At 45.1% G+C, this 22,264-nt stretch overlaps 1 protein-coding gene across 4 annotated transcripts in view; it reads right to left on the bottom strand.

The window, feature by feature from the left end:
- Nucleotides 1-1,133: 1,133 nt before the first annotated feature.
- amot (angiomotin) overlaps nucleotides 1,134-22,264 on the bottom strand; it is a 186,424-nt gene continuing 165,293 nt past the window's right edge. For all 4 annotated transcript variants that reach the window (XM_072505694.1, XM_072505697.1, XM_072505698.1 and 1 more), the window contains 6 exons: nucleotides 19,926-20,075; nucleotides 18,166-18,356; nucleotides 15,658-15,780; nucleotides 12,513-12,745; nucleotides 11,228-11,452; nucleotides 1,134-6,591 (listed from right to left, as the gene is read on the bottom strand). In XM_072505694.1, the coding sequence (XP_072361795.1) occupies nucleotides 6,494-6,591; nucleotides 11,228-11,452; nucleotides 12,513-12,745; nucleotides 15,658-15,780; nucleotides 18,166-18,356; nucleotides 19,926-20,075 (1,020 nt within the window). In that variant the 3' untranslated portion in view covers nucleotides 1,134-6,493. The remainder of the gene's footprint in view (nucleotides 6,592-11,227; nucleotides 11,453-12,512; nucleotides 12,746-15,657; nucleotides 15,781-18,165; nucleotides 18,357-19,925; nucleotides 20,076-22,264) is intronic.

Raw genomic sequence — 22,264 nt, 5'->3', positions numbered from 1 at the left:
GCCCCATGTAGTTACGTCATATGCACATGCTGTACACAACACACACACACACTCTTAGATGCACTCATGACACGATTATATTTATTACCACGTAGGCACTTATCTTTGTAAAAAGGGGGGATGTCATGATATTCAAACACACACATCATGATAGACACACCAACAGACAAATCAGAACACACAACACCACAACCAATCACAGACAAAGACAGGGACAGTATAAAAGGACAAACACGACACCTGGTGGACAGTAGATCTGGGGACAAGGACAACGACAAGACCTGTTTTAACATCACAGACAGGGAGTCCCCACGTGCAGAGTATCAAGACAAAACTGTAGGTAGTAAGTTTGAATAAAACAGCGTTGTACCAAATACAACTGTGTTGGCTTATCTGTGTGTCAGAATGCCCAACACCACAGGCACGACTGTCAGCAAAGTATGGCGGTGTTGGACACGGTCTGTACGCCCTCTCTCTGCCTCAGCAGCCACCACGCCAGGGACACTGTCTATACGCCCTCTCTCTGCCTCAGCAGCCACCATGCCAGGGACACTGTCTGTACGCCCTCTCTCTGCCTCAGCAGCCACCACGCCAGGTTCACGATTCCGGAGAGCACTCGTGGATTGCGCCATCGGGAACTCACCCCGTCGGAGGCAGAGAATCACGGGTGGGCCCACTAATGATATGTGAACGGTGTTTAAAGTACGTGCGGCGTGCATCGCATTGACGTTGTTTTCGATGTGACGCAGCATCGCGATTTGGCGTCAAACCGGCGCCTGCTGCAATTTTGCCGTGGGAAGCTATTCCCCGCCCAATCGCACGCCCCATTTTGGCTCTGCTTGCGGAGAATCCTGCCCATAAGTCTCCCAAACGGAGAATCCTAGCCCACTAGATTTTAATCTTAATGGAGGGATTTAGCCTATAGCTGCTCACGGAACAACTGGATGAATTTTTGATGGCAACAGCAGAGGTCCTGCATCTGTGCTCCATTACTTTTTGATTTGATTTGATTTATTATTGTCACATGTATTAGTATATTTTGCTTTCAACATTAGATTTGTTTAAGCTGTTACACTGTTTACGTGGGTAGCATTATGCTGGAATGCAATTGGCAAGAAAGACAACACAGCCGATTCCGGTACAATTTAGAAAACTTTTCTATTAAATATACAATAAACAATACAACTGAGAAAATACAAAATACAGTTGGTTTTAACTTAAGAGCAAAAAGCCAGCTTTAAATTTCTAACAATAGTTTGGGATTATATACAACAGAGTATAAAATGATTTATTTTGTTTTTAAAAAAGGCACCATGTATGAGATTTATTTTCTAATTGTTAAGTGCACAACTTGAGCAATCAAATGCCTGCATATCAAAATCTTGAAGACAGGCACCATTACCATTCCTAGGTTTCAAATAATTCCTGCTTTCTCATTGCAGTGAGGCTAATTCTGAAACTTGGAAAAAAAAATCTTTTGAAATGCTATATACAGTCATGACTTGGTATTTTTAACTAGGTTATTCCCAAACTTGAACAAGACATTACTAATTTTATGTGCAGGACAGAATGGTACAGTGCAATGTTCCAGGCTTTAGAGCCAGAGCCATTTAAATATATGTACATTATATACCTTTATCCCTCCAAGAAATGGTTTTGTGTCTCAAAATGTAGGTGAAGCGACAGTTGTTGGCTTAAGCTTTGTTTGACAACTAGCATTTCTGATGTGTGAATTACTCTAATTTATCCATTAATTTCTAGTCAATTCCATTTCCAACCTGAGCATCTAATTATTTTAGACAACTGTGTTTCTTTAGTTTGGACAGCTCCGAAGAGCAGCCATATTCAGAATCGAGATGTTAACTCTAGTTTCTCTCTCCAGAGATGCTACCAGACCTGCTGATCCAGCCTTTCCTGATCAAATAGAATCCCTACATTGCAAGAGGCCATTCGGCCCATCGAGTCTGCACTGACCTCCAAAGCAGTGTTTTTCAAACTTTTCTTCCGGGGACCCATTTTTTAACAACCGGCCAACCTTCGGGACCCACGCCAGCTGATCTTCGGGACCCACGCCGGCTGATCTTCGGGACCCACGCCGGCTGATCTTCGGGAACCCTGCCGGCCGACATTTGCGACCTACCATTTTCTCTTACCTTTAATGCGAGAGGTGAGCTTGCTTTGTCCTCATTTATTTGTTTGCTGCTGACAAAATGGAGGAATCGCAATCGCGCCCAAAGCACATGACATCGACGTTCGGGAGGCGTGACCTGCTCTCTGCCTCCCTTCAGGCAGGAAGATTACATAGAATTTTTTTTTAAATCTTCTCCTCCGTCTCAGATTGTGCAAATTCACACACAACAGCCGCTGCAGCCAGATTTTAACAATGCTGGCTGCGAGCGTCCTTCAAAATGACGGCCGCGACCATATAAAAAAAGATATCGGCCCACGCACTTCCGGGTCAGAGGCCGTGCATGCGCACAGCGGCAGCCTCCAGTGGTGCTCCATGGCGGACTCGGACAGCAGAGCTAGGCCCACAAAAGAGACCCCTCAATCGGCTGCGTGCCTGACCCTCAACCCCCGCACAATCATTCCCTGGCCACCTATAAGGCCCCCCCGGCCTCCGATCAGCCCGCCCCCGACCAGGCGGCCGCGGACAGAGTCCGCAGACGCCACACGAGTATTCCTACAGGCTGAAGCACATTAGTTCTACGCAGTCAAGACTTCGGCCAGTCAGGGTAGAGGATGTCGGAGCAGGCCTCTGGCAATGGCCCCAGGCGGGGAGCACAGCGTTTTTCGGGGCCCGCAGAATCGGTGAACCGGCCCCAGTCCTGATTTCTTGCGGGAACATGGATTCTCCGCCCCCCGCGCCGGCCGCGATTTCGGCGCGGGGGTGTGGAGAATCTAGCCCATTGAAAAAGACCTAACGCAGTCAGTTATGCCAATGATAAAAGAATTGCCGTATAAAGTCAGCAAAGGAAAAGAGTGTGAACAGAACACTCAAAGTTTTAAAGAATGATTGGATGGCTATTTCAGAAAAAGGACGCAAGCCGGTAGGAAAATCTACATAAACGGCTCCAGTGAATCTGTTCTGCAACAATCCATAGAGGATGATCTTGCAACTGCAGTGTGTTCAAACGCTGAAGCATACCTTTATCTTTGGTCAAACAATAACTGATGGCACATGCATGGTATACATTAATGGCACTTCACAATGACATACAATGAGATCTCAGGGCGGCACCGTGGTACAGTGGTTAGCATCTGCTGCCTCATAGGGCCGAGGACCTGCGTTCGATCCCGGCCCTGGGTCACTGTCCGTGTGGAATTTGCACATTCTCCCTGCGTCTGCATGGGTTTCACCCCCACAACTCAAAAAGATGTGCCGTCTAGGTGGATTGGCCACACTAAATTGCCCCTTAATTGGAAAAGAAGAATTGGGTACTCCTTTTTTAAAAAGACTGAGATCTCCAGCATCTCCACTATTTTGCTTTCCTTTAGTTTGGATTGGCCTCTTAAAAAGCAAGCTCTTCACATAAATTGTATGCACAACTTGCTGAATGCACGACTTAGGTTGAACTCTTCATTTAGTCACCTATTGCTGAACATAATTCCTTTCTACTAATTGGGCTCTGATAAGAGGGCACCACCTTAATAGCAAAGAGGATGTCACCGTCTCACTGGACTAGTCAGTGCAGTAGTTTTCATCAATTTGGCATCAGCAAAAAGTAAAAATTGGTGAGACTTGGCTATAATTATATATTGGATTAACCACAACTGATCAAGACACCATAACACGCTGCATTAGAAATTTCCACTGCAGTTCCCTTACCATTGTCTAGATTCAATGCTCAGCATTGAACCAAGACTCAAGATAATTTTGCTTTATAATTATGTATATGTTATTCTATGGTCTTTTAAAAGACCATAACGTTAATGTGGGGTTATGGTATTTAGGGATACAACTGTTATATAGCAGCATTTCTGTTATATTCCAGGCATAACATTACTACTGAACCAGTCACTAACTTGTGTACTAAAAGATATCAAGTCACAACTGTAATATAAATTAGATAAATCTATGTTAAGTATAAAAACAATTCTTGCCAAACAGAAATATATTGTGAGAACGTAGCTGGGAAATGATTAATTAGTCAAAACTAATTAATTCAATTTTACATAAAAAGAATGTAAGTTCACCCTCTAGCGATTTATTATCACAGCTAGTCTAGCAACAGTATTGGCAAGTAGAAGTGGTCCACATTTTCACATAGAACAAACAATTATGAACGTCCACTTGAGTCTACTCTACACCCACACTCCACAGGCTTCTCTGGTCACCCAGCTCCAAACCAATTCTGGATCAGCATTAAGAGGACTGGACTCAGGATTCCTATTTCACCCAGTACATGGCGCTGAATGAGAGGAGATGCCATAAAACAACCTGAACAGGATGGAGAAGATAAATTTATAATGGAGCAATTTGCGTCCTTGCAATATTTTAATGGACCACAAATGGTGGGCATATGAAATTTTCAGGATTTGTTCACAAACTGAAAAATATCCAGTAGCTTAATTATTGTTTTTCTCCTTCCAAAATACTTTGAGCTTTACAATACCAAAGTGAAGTACAATGGTGATAGGTCTATCACTAATGGCAGTAATGATAATTAATGGCAGTGGCCGTATCAAACCCAAGTACTTTTGTTTTCTGTAACACACTGGTAACAGCATTCAATAAAGATGTTCACACTGCTTTAAACCATGTTGCTATTTTACTTTCAAGATTACCAAACTATCATAATGCCTGACAAATTATGAAAATTTTGAATGCAGATCGATTATGCAAAGCACAAGGCTTCTTTGTGACCTGGTTATACCTGCAGAACAAAAAATGCTCACCAAAACTATACTGCATAAACCAAATTCCACATATTCTGGGCTCAGGTGGATTATGGACACCACAGAACATGCATACAAGTAAAATAAAGTCTGGTGTGTTTACAACAATCGTATTTTAACCAATAGATTGAAATGCACATGAACTACAATCTGCCTAAAGCTACAAGATAAATCAATGCTGGTCAAAATTTTCAGGATATCCTAAGAGTAACAGATTATCTGCAAACAGTGCACAGGAGATATAGATCTGAACCTCATTTTCCAAGGCACACTGTGAAATGGGGTTGCAGTGAGACAAGTTTCTATTGGTCCCACAATTCACCTATTTAAATGGCAAATTGCTAAAGCAGAAAGATATTCTGAATGGACACAATTTTTTCTTTTTTTGATGAAGAGGGTTGTTACATAACCTGGAACAATACTGGGTCTAAATGTGTTTTAGCACCATCAGTTGTTTATACTGAAACTGGCCTATAATAACTATATGTGGGACATATTTCAGGTGCTCTTCCAAAACCCGAAACAGTTGCCCGTGTTGAGCAGGTTAACCTTCGTCAGGAAAGGAGTGGTGGAGATACGAGGGAACTTGACAATAAGCTGGGTATCCATTTGCTTTGGAGGAGGAAAAAGAAAATATCAGCCAGGATTCATGTTCTTGAATGTTATCCAGTGATGCAAGCCCAGAAAGCGCCCATGCACAGATACCAGATGCCAAAAAAATTGGGCTCAGCTTTGTGGTCCTCACTGTTGAATTGCTCTTCCAACGCTGTTCTGGCTCATTCTTTAAGAAGGTACGCTTTGATGAGACGCTGGAAGACTCTCAGTGCCACAGAACCATATGGTCCATAGGAGACAATGCCTTCAGTCAGAAAATCAGAGGGAAAATCCTGGAACTATTAAATTTAGGACTGGGACAGATGTTTAGTGATCATTTAAGAGTTGATGCACAGATGACCTCGGGAACCATAAAGGCATATTTAAACTTTGATGGGTAATGAACAACTTTATACACAATCCAGAGTGTTTGAAATATCCAAATTGTGTGTCTCAGTTTTTTGTATTGAACAAAAACAAGAGGAAACCTGTTTTTCTTGCCAGGATTTCGTGATTTGGAGATTCAATCAAACTCTGGCCTCCACCTCAAAGGCTGTTTATTCCTCTTTAGTACAATGTTATTGATTGAAGAGTGACTTCTAACACATTACTGCTTGTGGTCTTTTCAATATACTGGTTTTTTTGTGTATATAATACTTCAATTTTAAACGGTAAATCTATTGACTTGAGTGGGAATGTATTGTACAAGGCAGTGCAGATACTTCTTGAAACAGTTCGTACTGATACTGGACTGTGAAGAGCCCAGTGGATAGTTTATCTTTCTATGCACACTGTTCATAAAGAATGTGATTGTAAAACATTTCCATCCTTTAGTTCATTTTTGTGTTGCTTCCTGAAGTGCTCTAGCTTTATAAGCACTTCACCTGGATCAAACAAGGATCCACTTTGCATGTTTTTTCACAAGGGACGTCAAGATCATCAGGTTTCATCCTTCCAATTCGCTTTACTGCCTTCTCACTTCGTCCTGGGTGAGAGGAATTCAAATCAAAATCTCCACCATCTCGTTATCAGCAAGGTCCTGCCCAAATGGAGAAGGGGGGACTCTCCTGTCAAATGTATTGCTCAAAGGAAAACTGTCTGTATAAAAACAAAAAAAAAAACTGATTTGTTACTAAAATAAGTGTTTACAACTTCAGTAACATCAAGCAATCTTTAAGAGCGGGCTTCAAACAAATTCAATACATAGAACACTCATCCAATATCTGATTCAGATTAGAGATTCAGATGCATTCCAAGGGCACTTAATTGCAATAAATTATCTCATTATTGTTATAGTCATATTGGAATACTGTGTATAACTGTGACACTTTTTCTTGACATGATTACAGCAATATTAAGTAGGATTCAACAATGAGTCAACAGCAATTCAAAGTTATAAAGTAATAAAACTGAACTTGCACTCATTGGAGAAGATATTTTGGTCTTTAACATGCTAAAAGACAGGCATGAAAATATGTGACCTCAGAACTACAGCATAAATAGGCGACAGGTTTAGATAAAGGGTCGGGATCGGCGCAGGCTGGGAGGGCCGAAGGGCCCATTCCTGTGCTGTAATTTTCTTTGTTCTTTGTATAAATGTATTTGATTACAAAAAGGACTGAAGGTTAAAAGTACACAGACATAAATGATCAAATGCTGTATCGAACATTATCGGTTGAATTTTGTCAGTCACAGGGCGATGGACTGGGAGGTATAGGGGCTGGCAATACATTGGTGGAAGGCTTCGTTTTTTTTGGGGGGGGTGGGGAGAGAGAGAGAGAGAGAGAGAGAGAAGAGGACGACCCCAACATATTTCTGTGTCCTTGGTATATTACCAGCAGTGGAAACCATATAATTGCATCTGGCCAACAGCCAATTCAGCTACTTATCGGCCTTATGAAGGAACACTTCCTATTCATACCAATGTTGGGAGAATACGCTGTTATGTGGGGAGACCACTAAGTTCCAGGAGGCAGCCCGCCTTTTGGCTTCTCTGTGGCCACAGAGTGCCCACCGTTGGACAATGGTCTTGACAACAGACAATTAATTAACAGGTCATTGCTGACAAAATACTGCCCCACGGTCCTGCTACTTGCCACCATGGAGTTGGCTTTCACTTTTGGTCCTAAAATAAGTTCCAAGAAAAGTCAATCCTGCGGTTCCAGTCTTTTCAAAACTCTACGAATGTAATCAGTGGAATGCAACCAGTCAGATCTATATAACATATATTAGAGTGCTTGACAGGCATCCTGTATTTTTGCTGTTCGTATTTGGTGGGGGAAGAGTCATCTTAAACATTCAGAGGAGAAAATTCCATTTCATCTGCAAAATGTTTTTTTAAACCTCAAGAATTTTATGCTCATCTTGAGGAGTACCTGAGCTGACAAACATGGACTGTTTAGAAAACCAGTTAACTGCACCGACCATTCACAGGTCAGATATGGCACAAGTTACAGCCTTACAGTAGGCAAAGAAGACTTGAGGCACGATTCAGCAGAAAAAAGTTTGGTTTTGGGCGTGTTTGGTGGGGTGGTTCTCGGCAGCTGCATTGGCGAGATCGCGGCCTGTGTTCAATGGCACTAAGTACCAAAAATGAGACCCACGTGAATCTTCCCATTCCTGGTTCCCTCGTGTCTGATTCGCCTGGCTCCTTCCTCAGCTGCTCACCGTTAACGTGGGAGAGCTGCTTTTAAACGCTCCCTCACCACTTACTCCTAGTCAACACACAAGCATGGCAGCGGGCAGACCTGATACTCGCTTTGGTGATGCCGACCTGACCAAACGTTTCGACGTGGTGGATGAGAGGCAGGGCACCCACTTCCCTCAAAAGAGAACGAGCAGCAGGGTCAGCAATGCCACCTGGGAGAGCACTGGCAGCTGCAATAAGTGTGGGCAGCACGACTGGTGCTGCTATCCAATGTCGGAAGAAGACAAACGACCTCCACCGAGCTGCCGGGATAAGTTACCACCTCTCTCCTGGCATCAGTCCGGCCTGCCACCCCTCAAATTCCCAAACGCCACCTTCCTCCGCCTCAATCGACTGGCTGGCACCGCTCACCCTCCACACTTCCGATCTCCAAGCTTGTTCCTCAGAACCCCCTGGCACCCAGCAGCACAACCTCTTCATGTCCAGGTGCGGTGCCACCTGCTATAGTCCCTTCTGGCCCATCAAGCATGCAGCTCACAATGTCATCTCTTTGGCCCTGCAGGAGCAGATAGTCCACAATGATGTGGAAAGTGCGAAGATGGGCGGGGGTGGGGTGGAGGGGAGAGTCCCACAGATTTGAGTATTCACCCCGGATGGGGTTGGCAGAGAAGAGAGCAAGATCGGCCTGCGGCACAGAGGTGAGGATCCACTGCCCCTTCACCCAGATGACCGGTCTCAAGTAAGTTGTTGATGCCCCACAAATTGGACCTTTCCCTTTCACTGACCAAATGTCCATTGTCTTGCAGGATCACCGTCTGGTGAGTCCGAGCCATCTGGTGTCATACCCCCCTCACCATCCAAGAGAACACCTCGGAGGAGAGCTCAGAGGGAAACACCGGCGATGTGTCACAGCTACCACCTGCACCTTCCATCAACACAGAGACACACACCTCGGTGGCATTAGTAGGCTTCGGGGGGCACTATCTGATGAGCACCATGCAGTTGGTGATGCACATCAGGGAGAGGGTGGAACTTCCAGGTCAGACGTCTGCTGGATCCTAGGACATAACTGGATCCCAGCCAGATGCCGATCCTCTGGACAAGTTTCTTACTGAGCGGATACAGATGATAGCCCAGAGCGGTGACATTAGGAGGGGTGCCAGTGGCAATCCATTGATTGGAGGAGTCCCAAAGTCTTCAGACACAGGTGTTGGCTCAGTCTGTGACAACCGTGGCTGAGGGCCTCATTATCATGTCTCGGTTGATAAGGAACGTGCCCCAGGCGCGGGTGCACATTTCGAAAGCACTCCAGAGCGTGGCCCAGTCCCTGAGGAGCATTGTAGTGGTACAGAAAATGGGGAGCCTCCAGGAGTGGAAAAGCCAAATGATTCAGAGGCTTCTGGAGCTCACTCCGCCTGCCCTTCCAAAGCATGGAGTCACCCAGAGCCCCACAGGCATCCTCAGAGAGGAGGAAACACTGGAGCCCAACCCAAGGCCTGCCACCAAGAAGACTACGGCAGTCTCCAGTTCTACTGAAACCCCCTCCTCCTGACACTGGCAGGGCAGCGGGTAGATCAGGTTGGCACGGAGACGCCTGAGACACCACTAACGTGGCCGGGGTCCTCTGGCTCCAGGCCCACCTGAGGACATCCACCATGGGCATCAAAGGAACAGGGTCCGGAAAGCAGCAGCCCACCTCTGATGTGCATCCTGGGGACACATCTAGACATAGTGCTAGAACACGGATGATCAAGAGGAGTGAGGAACACTGAGTGGGCACGGGTGAGGTCACTGTCTGTAGCTAGGGGGAATGGAAATTTGTCAGATTAAAATGTTCACCATCAAAGTCACAACGCATAAATCTGAAGTCTCTGTCAGATTAATTTTCACAGCGGCCTGCCTGCAACCAGCACCCCACCTCCGCCCCCACCCCACCACAGTGATCCAAGATCAGAAGCCCCTGATGTAGGCTCTGTTCAGAGGGCGAGTGTGACCGCCTGGTCAGCAGAAAGACAGGAGTCAGACTTTATCAGACGCCGAGGTCCTGAGGAGCACCAGAACTTCCTTCTCAGCGTGTGATCATCACTCTCCTTCCTTGTATAGTGACCTGCTAACAGTGCCAACAGAGGCCCATCACCCAGGAGTGATGTTACACAGACCCTTGGAGAGGGGAACAGGGCGGTCGGGGAGGAGGCGGCGTGATTGGGAGGGGAGGGGGGGGGGGGGGGTGGATACAGCCTCTTCCTATGAGAATCTGGAGGCGATGGGCCCCTCCCTGGTCCTCTTGGCATGCCAGACCCTTGTCATAGCCTGTCCTCCATCCTCTGACTCCTCCTTGGAGTCATCCCAGAGTACTTAAGGAAGTGGCCCTAGAAAGAGTAGATCCATTGGTGGTCATTTTCCAAAATTCATTGGACTCTGGAATGGCTCCTACTGATTGAAGGATAGCGAATGTAACCCCGCTATTCAAAAAGAAAGGTAGAGAAAAAACAGGGAACTATAGACCAGGGAGCCTAACGTCGGTAGTAGAGAAGTTGCTGGACTCCTTGATCAGTCATGATCATAAAGAATGATGGAGTAGGCTCAAAGGGTCAAATGGCTTCCTCCTGCTTCTATTTTCTATGTGCTCCCATCCCTCCGGGTCTTCCACCTCCTTCTCGTCTTCCTCAGACAAGGCCACATGTCCCGTTCTCTCTCTCCCCTTCTGCCCTCCCTTGTTCAAACATTCATCACGTACGCTTATATATGACAACAGGGAAATTAGGAAAAATGCTAGAGAATTAGTGGCATCCATGGAACCAGAACTAGACACAAGTTGCTTCAGTACAGCAGAGCAGAAAATGTGCATTTTCTTCACCATGGGCTGTATTTGCACCCATTGACTGTGAATGGCAGCTAGCCAGGCTAATCTAGATTTTATTTTCTAGACTATATTTCGAGGTACAAATAACAACTGATGAAATGATCTTTACTCTAGTTAGTAATTTATGAAACAATCAATCTCTAGTGGTTTCAATATGTTGCAGTCTGGCAAGATCTGATTAACCACATGTAAAGCTGTGTATATCTGAGGATACAAAACAATACCATTCAACACGAATGTTTTTTCCATGCTTGCAGGGCTGCTACTGCCTGGCTTTCCTTGTGATGGTGAGATAGTACCCAATTTGTTAGACTCGGGACCTCTTTCTGTCTGGGTGCTGCTGTCCCGGCTTCCTGTTTTAGAATGCGCTGATAAAAGTGGTGTGGAGGGTAAAACTGGGGAAGAGGACAAAGAATGTGACTCGTTTCGATCTGTGTTGAGCAGAAAACCTGCAGGAACAGGGGAGAAAAAGAAACATATGTCATAAAATATAATTTCTGCTGGGTAACAGGAGGAACTAATTCCCAAGTAGTCATAAAACTAAAAGCAAAATAGTGGGAATGCTGGATATCCGAACTAAAAAAAACAAGTAGTGCTGGAAAAACTGAACAAGTCTGGCAGTGTTTGTGGGGGAGAAATAGAGTTGGTGCTCCAAGTTCAATATGACTGCTTCAGAACGGAAGAGGCAGAAATGGGTTTTATGTTGTTGAAAAGCTTGAGGAACAGCACCTCGTCTGATTCTGCACGATATACCTTCAACATGGAGTTCAACAACTTCAGGCCATGAACTCGGTCCTCCATTTTGTATTTTTTCACCTCGTGTCAGTCTGTATCTTGTTTTGCCTCCAGACAGTACTGACCTTTATTCTGCTGTTAACACATTCTGCTCTTTTCCTTTCGGATAGCGCTGACCTTTATTCTGCTGTTAACACCTACCCTGGACCAATGCTTTGTTCCTTTACAATTACCATTCACACTCTCTTCGACTTTTGTTCCATTACCATGGTAATTTATCTCCCCCGCTCACCTATTCCTAATCTCTTTTTCCTCAACCTGCCCTCCGTGATCGCCCCCACCCCCTCTCAACAGCATAAAACCCATCATATTTCTGTCTCCCTTCAGTTCCGAAGAGTCTTATTAGACTCTAAACATTAACTGTGATTCTCTCCCCCCACAGATGATGCCAGAACTGTAAGATTTTTCCAGCACTTTTTACTTTTATTACTAACCCAAGTAATTATTGTCAGTAGTAGAAACAAACAACCTACAGGCAATTATATTTTACAACTTTGTTTTTTCGGTCAACCTTATTTCAGTTTTAAACGCAAATCTTTCAGAAACACACTTCTTTTGACACTTAACCAATTCTGTACAGTCAAAAAAGATCTTCATAGTTTTCTCAACTCCTTTGGTTAACTATTAAGCGTTGCTGAATTGAATCAACATTTTTATTATAGGATGGTTTACGATATTCATTATAAATCCTGTAATCTTTTAAAGCATCTTTACCCAAGCTGCCTTTCCAGCTCTTGTCTTCCTTCTTCTCCTCAATTATTGGATTGCTGGAAAGCAGTGTGGGATAGGACAAAAGCCCAGACGTAGCATTGGCAATAGAAACAAGAGATTTTGAAGGTCTTAAAGCTGCTGGCTGTTCCGTTTTGACTTGCTCTCTCCGGGACCTCTGTTGGAGAACTTTTATCATTGCATCTTTCTCAATAATTTGAGCATGAAGAGTTTTAATCCTGGAACAGCACACGAGAAAGAATATCTACATCAAAGTCCATCCAACATTTCAACAGTTAGAAAATCAAAGCAAAATATCACAGACACTGCATATCCAAAATAAAAACAGAAACTGCTGGAAATACTCAACAAGTGTGGCAGAATTGGTGGAGAGAGAAATGCACTTAATGTTTCAAGTCCAGTTCGGCAGTTAAGAAGGCAAATGCAATGTTAGCATTCATGTCAAGAGGGCTAGAATACAAGACCAGGGAGGTACTTCTGAGGCTGTTTAAGGCGCTGGTCAGACCCCATTTGGAGTATTGTGAGCAGTTTTGGGCCCCGTATCTAAGGAACGATGTGCTGGCCTTGGAAAGGGTCCAGAGGAGGTTCACAAGAATGATCCCTGGAATGAAGAACTTGTCGTATGAGGAACGGTTGAGGACCCTGGGTCTGTACTCGGGAGTTTAGAAGGATATGGGGGATCTTATTAAAACTTACAGGGTACTGCGAGGCCTGGATAGAATGGACGTGGAGAGGATGTTTCCACTTGTAGGAGAAACTAGAAGCAGAGGATACCATCTCAGACTAAAGGGACGATCCTTTAAAACAGAGATGAGGAGGAATTTTTTCAGCCAGAGGGTGGTGAATCTGTGGAAATCTTTGCCGCAGAAGGCTGTGGTGGCAAATCACTGAGTGTCTTTAAGACAGAGATAGATAGCTTCTTGATTAATAAGGGGATCAGAGGTTATTGGGAGAAGGCAGGAGAATGAGGATGAGAAAATATCAACCATGATTGAATGGCGGAGCAGACTCGATGGGCTGAGTGGCCTAATTCTGCTCCTATGTCTTATGATCTTATGGATGAAAGATCATCAGCTTGAAACAAAGCTCGGTTTCTCGTTCCATTTATGCTCCTTCAAGATATTTCAGGTTCCGGTGGTTGGGTTCAAAAACATGTACAGGAATAGTATATCTGAGAAGCCAGGTGCCTCCAAAAGGGATGGATAAAGGATGCGCATGAAATGCTCCAGTCACCCTGTAGTGCTTTCCTCAATTCCTGAGAGCCAATTCTAAAGTATCTTCCAGGCTGAAGAGCTCTACATTGGAAGTAAAGAATTGCAGTCATATGTTTCACCCAGAGGGAGATATGTAAATTATTAAGTCACTTTATGACATGCTCACACATTTTCCAGCGCGATACTCCCCGAAGTGGGCACACGAATTGAGACTTTGGGAATGATTTCTGACTGCTGCAAAGCCTTTTTAAATGTCTGAGTTTTTTTTTACGTTGATGAGCATAGCCTAACGCCTGCTGCTGCAAATAAAGTCTGAGAACAGGAAGGTGTTTGCTTTCCTGGGGAAAGCCTGCATTTTCATCAAATATTAGGGCGGCACAGTAGCACAAATGGATAGCACTGTGGCTTCACAGCACCAGGGTCCCAGGTTCGATTCCCCGTGCAGAGTCTGCACGTTCTCCCCGTGTCTGCGTGGGTTTCCTCCGGGTGCTCCGATTTCCTCCCACAGTCCAAAGACGTGCAGGTTAGGTGGAGTGGCCATGTTAAATTGTCCTCAGTGACCAAAAACATTAGTAGGGGTTATTGGGTTACGGGGATAGGGTGGAAGTCAGGGCTTAAGTGGGTCGGTGCAGTCTCGATGGGCCGAATGGCCTCCTTCTGCACTGTATTTTCTATGTTCTATCCCCACGTTCTACTCCTGTTTATCCCCCTTTCAAGAACTAAAGCTCCCCATCCTACAATGCCTCCCCCCCCCTCCAGCATACCTCTCAAAAACACTCATTCCCAATATTCCATTCTGGGGTCACACAAAATCTGAGGCATTAATATGGGGTCACACTGGGAAAAAGTTCAGGAAGCGCTGTTCTAATCACAAGCTCAGGAACAGTGTTGCCAGTGGTCTGGGATTTGACTGCCTCTTTACCTCATCTGCTCTTTGGCATTTCAGTGGGAGGAGAGGAAGGGGGGGGGGTGGAGAGGAAAGAGGGCATGTTATATATTGAACATACAATAAATCACAAGCATTGCTGATCTGTGTTAACTAAGGTAGTCACATTATCTTTTGGGAATTTAGTTTTAGATTTCGGTCCATTGTCCTGCTAAAAGAGTAAATCAGAGGCCTGAAGTATTTTATTATAGTATTTTGTCAAATACAAAATTTTTATCTTATTTCCTTTCAATGAAAGGATAAAAAGGGAGATGGTAAGCTACCTGGCCTACAGTTTCCTGCTTTCTGCCTCCCTCATTTCTTGGAAAGAGGAGTGACATTTCCAATCTAATGAGGCCTTTCCAGGATCTAGGGAATTTTGAAATATTACAGCCAGTGTCTATATCACAAGCTGGGAGAAGGAGACCCAGTGCAAACACATTGGGGAAGGGGAGCTCCATGGATGTGGGTGAAGTGTGCATTGGTAGAAGTGGGGATTTCCAATTCTGACAGCACTGAAGGAGATCCTGGCATTTCAGAGAGCATCCTGTATATCTGAATAGCGGAGGACAGCGAGTTCAAGGCAGCTAAAAGCACTCAAATCCTTAAAGAAACCAAGCTTCTTTTTATTAATTCTTTGGGACATTCTGAAGCCAAATTGTTGTTGGATCATTTGCAGAAACATGGCTCCTCTTCTTGGAAGGTCAAGTTATATACAAAAAAGAGAGAAATTAATGGCAGATTTTCTTTCTGTACACTTTTTAAAAGAAATCTATTGTCATTTCATACATAGCGTGGTATCTTAAATGTGGCACCTGAAGAGAGTATGAAAATCTAAAAATATAAATAAATGTTTGTAAAAAGTGCCAATTAAACAAAACACTAATGAAATGTTCTTCCTGAAACATTTTTTAAAATACATTTATAAAGTATAACTTAACAAACACAATAGCACATTCTAGCATGAGGACACTAAGGCATCTTGGCCCACCTGCTTTCCATGTCAAGACACCTCCTATTAGCCATCAGGATTTCCTCCTCTTCCTTCTGAATCCGAGCTTCCAAGGATGTTTCGTAGCTACCATTTGGAGAATGACCAAGAACCGTGGTATCCCTAACAACACACAACAAAAAAAAATTAGTACTGCAGTTGACACTGTGTAAATTCACATCATTTCCCCAGTGAATTCCTCCCATCAGCCTAAAAATTGAGGCAGTTTGGGAAATGGCCTTTAAAAGGTCACTTAAGGGCCTCAATTTGGGCCAGGGTAGGCAGCCCATTCAAGGCTTCACTTGCCCCAGTGTAAAATTGCACAGAGGTTGGGTCAGGTGGGAACCCAAAGGAAAGCCCATCCAAAGAATTTTGGGCTCACCCCAGTCCGCCGACAAACCCGCCGGCCGAAGAACATAAAATTTAGGTCTACATTTAAGTTCAGAAGCTGGAGTAAGAAAAGGGTCGCTTTTCTCTTGGGAAAGAAAAAGACCAAAGGGAGGCCTAAGGAAGGTGCTGTATTTTAATGATGAATAGATTTGATTTGAATATATAGAGAAACAAAGTTTTTTCTTGTAGGGAAGAGCAAAACTAGAAATCATCAATATAATACTTATTGGATAAAGAAGCTCCTCCTGAGTTCCTGATTGGATTTTTTGGCGACTGTATTTTTTTCCATGTAAATTCTATGAAAAAAAATACAGTCGCCAAAAAATCCAATCAGGAATTCAGGAGGAGCTTCTTTATCCAATAAGTGGTGAAAATGTAGGACTCGCTACCAGAGAGTGCGGTTGAAACCATTAATATAGATGCATTAAAGTGGAAGCTACTCAAGCATAAGAGGGAGAAGGAAATAGAGGATTATGATGACAGGTTGAGATGCAGACAAATGGGAGCAGGATCAAGTGGAGCAGCATGGACTGGCTGTGTCGAACAGCCTGTTTATCTACCACATATCCAATGCAATGCTAAGCGAAGAGCAAAACATTTCAAAAATCTAACCCATGGGTAAACTGTGTTTTTCTTCAAAGCTTTCTGCTTTTATTTAGCTTGAGTTCCTGAATGAAAAGCTTGTTGGGCTGCAGTGCAAAAATGTTCCAATTGACTACATTGAATTTGCAGTCTATTCGACATCTTGATGCATGTGTTACATCAGGACCAAAGTAACCCAGCCTTCTTCAGTGAGCTCAGGACACTCTCCATATGATGGCAAGTCTAACTTTATAATTTGAAAATACAGATGAACCTCGAGATCCAAGGTTAGCACAGTGGTTGAGACATTTGCTTCGGTTTGTGGTCATGCAACAATGTGCACAGACATTCCAGCATGATGAATGTGTGACAATTTCACCAAGCCTCAGTTAATGGGTAGGACTAAATGATGAAAGGGAGTGATATAAATCATAAAACTTCTTTAAAAAACATTATAGCTATTTAAACCAATCTGTCACTAACAGTTTGCAGTAGGCTTGTATAAAGGAATTTACAGATGCTCAATTCAAAGAAGAATTCCTAAAAGCAACAATGGGATGAATTACTATTGGTTTTTATAATTTATCTTAGTTCTAAAAAGGATCCTTTCGTCCCCTCACTCTTGTACAGGACCAGGACACAGATTAGATTAGCTGCTGTAAAACTCTGATTTAGGTCACAAGGCTGTGTGTTTAGGTCCCACTCCAGAACACAAAATCCAGTCATTATTTCAGTAGAAAACCAAATGAGTGTGCTGCAGTTTTTGAGATGTCTTAGATAAGACATTAAACAAAGATACCTACTTTTTAAGATGGATATGGAAGATCCCATGGCTTTATGTGAAGGCAGCAGGGACCTTAGGTGTCCTGGTGAATAATTATCTCTCAACCAACAACTCTAAAACAGACTACCTGTCTATGTGAGTTTCGGTGTGCAAATTAAATACCATGTTTCTCCAAAATATGGCATTGATCACACTTTAGAACTTCAAATTGGCTGCAAAAGTGCTTTTGGACATCCAGAGGCCTTGACAGACAACATAAACGCAAGTTATTTTTTTCTACACTTTTAAGAGTATTTACCTTCTTTTTTCCTCAATTATCTCTGTTGATTGGTGACTTCAATGTCACATCTCTCTACTGCATCCAAGGGTGTGGTTGGGGTAGAGGGGAGGTAGCTGCAAGGGTCTATGAAGAGGACAACCTGCTCTCAACACCACACCAAGATTGCTCTTGCCCAGCCAGTGAAAAGTAAATGGATTTTTTTAGTGCAATACATTCCCCATCTGCTCTATTTCCCTTCTTGCAATTAAAGTCAAAAACTCAAAGTTGGATCAGACGGGGAAGGAAGTGGCTGGAATTAATACTGACTCATTCCATTCTGAGGCCCTTTCCTGTGATAAATTTTGAAAAAGTAGAAACTAAATTGCAATCACACACAAGGCTCATTATATTCTGAACTTATGGCGAGCCTGGGTATGACAATGCAGCTTGAGGTAGAGATGTAATTTTGAGGCTAGTCCAACCCAAGCTGTACCTTTGAGCTGCGACTGTAGCTGCAGCATCCAATGCAAACTGCCGCATCACACTTTCTTCCAGATACTTCTGTTCCCATTTGGTCATGTCAGCCTCCAAAGCCAGGATCCGCTCCTCCTTCTCACGCAGCAGCTCCATTAGTGAAGTGGCATTACACTCGGGGACACTGGCTGACTGAGATGTCCCCTGGCGCTGGGCAAGGACAAACAAAATGGACGAACCATCAGATGACATCTTACATTTAGATATTTCTGGAGCTATGCAGGCTTTTCCAGAAGCATGTTCAAAAACAGAAATCAATTTTCATTTTGAGAAAAAGTTTGCATCCCTCCCCCATCTGTCTCTCTCGAGGTTCCCCGTCCCATTAGGCATCAATCTTCAGCAGGGAGGACAAGCCGGTGGCCTGCTCTGCATGCTCCACTATGGAACTCTTTGGGTGGCTAATGCACAACAATTACGGGATTTGAATAGCCCACCATAGTTGTGGGAGGGGAATTGGGGCTGGGTGGGGGTAGGTTACTTCCTTCAATTTTTCCCCTCTCTTCTCCTGAAGTTAATGACCCACGCTGGGATAGAGTTGAAGAAAGCAAAGTCAGCCCCAACAATGCCCCACACCAGGGGCGTCATTCGCCAACCCCCCACCGGGTTGGAGAATCGCCGGGGGCTGCCGTGAATCCCGCCCCCGCCGGTTGCCGAAGTCTCCGGTACCGGATATTCGGCGGGATTGGAATCGGGCCGCGCCGGTTGGCGGGCCCCCCTGCTGGATTCTCCGGCCCGGATGGGCCGAAGTCCCGCCGATAAATTGCCTGTCCCGCCGGCGTGGATTAAACCACCTTTTGAACGACGGGACAAGGGATTTCCGCCCCGCCAGCTGGCGGAAATGGCCTTTGTTGCCCCGCGGGCGGGCTCCGGGGTCCTGGGGGGGGCGCGGGGCGATCTGGCCCCGGGGGGTGCCCCCCGGTGGCCTGGCCCGCGATCGGGGCCCACCGATCCGCGGGCGGGTCTGTGCCGTGGGGGCACTCTTTCCCTTCCGCCTCCGTCACGGTCTCCACCATGGCGGAGGTGGAAGAGAGCATGCGCAGGAAACTGTCGGCGGCCGCTGACGCTCCCGCGCATGCACCACCCCGATATGTCATTTCCGCGTCAGCTGGCGGGGCAACAAAGGCCATTTCCGCCAGCTGGCGGGGCGGAAATCCCTCCGGCACCGGCCTAGCCCCTCAATGTTGGGGCTCGGCCCCCAAAGATGCGGAGCATTCCGCACCTTTGGGGCGGCGCGATGCCCGTCTGATTGGCGCCGTTTTGGGCGCCAGTCGGCGGACATCGCACCGTTTCGGGAGAATTTTGCCCCAGTTGTCACACTTCACTTTGAAATCTCGTCACAGCACATTGGCAGACTATTGAACGATTGCTGGTAAATGTGACACCAGGGAGCAACCTCATCAAAAACCATACATTTCCACAAATTTTAACTCTATAATAATCTGAAGCAGGGTGGTTTGTCCACTCCTTGTTCAATGTCACCAAGGCTAACTGTAGTTGGAGATCGATTAAGAACTTCAAAAAAAGGAAGTTCACTCAACTCATCATTTCTAGCTCAGCTTTTCCGCAACACTCTATAATATTCATTCATCAGGGATTTTACCTCAAATATAAAATCATCCAAGGGAAATATTCTGCCTAAATTCTCTAAACAGCCAACGGTGATCAAATAAAAACATTGAAAAATTCAAATGTTAATGACATAAACTGGAACTAGTTTACCTGCTGCATCCGAAGGGATTCTAACTCCCTTTCAAGCCTGGTTCGTAGCCGATGTTCAAGTTGTTCCCGTTTTTCACATGCTGCCTGAAGCTGGATCAGAGCCTGTTGCATTCTTTCAACTTTGTCCACATACACCTGCTTCCTCTTAAGCTACAACCAGAGGCAGAGAAACGTATTTGAGCAAAACCATACAGAGTGCACACCAAAACCCCAGGCACTGTGATTCACAAGGTGGACAATAACTACACATTGTCATTGACTTAACAACTAAACCACTGCGCTATCATTTAATTGCTGCAGTGAGTCTAAACAGCTTATATAGAGGTCAAGACGTATGGCCAGATTTGCACATATCCTGAAGTACTACAAACTCTCATTTTCCAGAGCCTATTCGGCCCTTCTTGACCATGCCGAATTACGGGCAGGATTCTCCATTTGGGAGATTAAGTCCTTCTGCTGCAAGTGCATCGCTTCTGGTTTGTGTGGGGCGAGGAGCAGCGGCCAAAAGCGATTCCCTCTCCCTTGCCATGCAAATACCTGCATGGCGAGGAGCTCAGGGAATTCCGTTCTGAATCCCGCTATCGAGCCACCATTTTGAGTGGGCAGCCCAATACCGAGGTCTGGCGGCTGGCACCTCCCCCCCCCCCCCCCCCCCCCCTCCCCTCCACAGCGCAAACCCTGCACCTCCCATGCTGACAAATAGCAGTCACTTCCTTCCTCCCCCCCCCACCCCGAATAACAGGAATTGCTGGATCACTCCTCTCTCACAGCACAGGGGTGACCCGACCCCCCTCTCCTCTCCACCACCACCCACCCACCCCCCGGCACCACCACCCACCCACCCCCCGGCACCGCCGCCCCCCGCAGCGACTAGAGATCCCCATCAGACCCTGCTGTGAACCTAACCACAATGTTTATAAACATTGAGCTATGATTGACAGCCCCTGACTACATCAAATGCAGTTAAGTGCAGTTGCTGCTGAGAATAAGAGGAAGCAATAATACTTAACTCCTAGATGTTTACACACATTGTGGTTAAGCTTACAGCAGCCCGACGCGAGATTGTCCGCCGCATCGGGATCTCCTCCAACGGTGGTGGAGAATTCCGACCTACATTCCACTGCACTCGCACTCTAAAATAACCCATGGACTGTATTATGTCCCCTTCACCTCTTGTCATATCTGGAATTCCATCCTGTGGCCCCAGAGTTGACAATCTGCCACTAGGGACGAATTAGAAGGGATACAGACCGATTAAGGGCAGAAGATTTTTTTCAAAGTTGGGGCATCATGATCAGCACAGGCTTGGAGGGCCGAAGGGCCTTTTTCGGTGCTGTACTTTTCTTTCTTCTTTGGAACTTAGTCCGATTTATACTTGGATTTTAAAAAAAAACTTATCCTGCTTGACCCGTGCCAGCCTCGAAACTTAAAAAGGGCTATCCTTGCCACTATTTGTTGACAAGTAAATCCTAAACCAGACCCCCAATATCTATTTGCATCAGGGGCTTAAGATATCTGAACATTAATGGGAACATAGGTTTCATGAACCCACTTGGCCCATGGAAACAAACACGTTGAAATAATCCTGTTGGCTCTGGATCTCCATGAATAACCTGGGATGTTGAATCAGTTAGGATTCAGTGCTGCTTCTTGCCTACATCTTACTTGTACTCAGCAATAAAAGGTGGTATGGTTAGACCTGTTCAGATTCTAGACAACAAAAGCACCAGTTAAATATAGAACTGTTTAGCAAAATGTTTGGTCCAATAATTTTCCTCCCACCTCTTGTGGAAATGTGCCTGCCCCTGTTCGTAGATGCCTACAGTTGCAGGTTTAAAATCAAGTGCTCACAGTGTTTGTAATCACAGATACTGTTCCACATCATTTTCTTACGGTGCAATATCTTATACAAAGTTGGCTGGGCAGCTGGTTTGTGATGCAGAGAGAGGCCAACAGCGCAAGTTCAATTCCCATGCCAGCTGAGGTTATTCATGAAGGCCCCACCTTCTCAACCTTGCCCCTCGCCTGAGGTGTGGTCATCCTCAGATTAAATCACCACCAGTCAGCTCTTCTCCACAAAGGGAAAAGCAGGCTATGGTCATCTTGGACGATGGCAACTTTACTTCACAATCCTGAGGGAAACCCTCAATCAAAATATTGTGGGACTGAAACCTTGCCCTCCCTTCACAAACAAGGTAACTACTTGCAAGAATAATGTTCTTCAGTCATGAATGAACAACTCCGGGCACAGAAGAGAAGGCAGTAAAATGACGCAGAGCTGAAAAGCAAGTAATTTATGGTCTCATTTCACACTAGTGCAGTTGCCGAACATACTGCCA

Source organism: Scyliorhinus torazame, chromosome 5 (genome assembly GCF_047496885.1).
Source record: "Scyliorhinus torazame isolate Kashiwa2021f chromosome 5, sScyTor2.1, whole genome shotgun sequence".
NCBI classification, from domain to species: Eukaryota; Metazoa; Chordata; class Chondrichthyes; order Carcharhiniformes; family Scyliorhinidae; genus Scyliorhinus; species Scyliorhinus torazame.
This window is presented reverse-complemented; position numbering and strand designations above follow the sequence as displayed.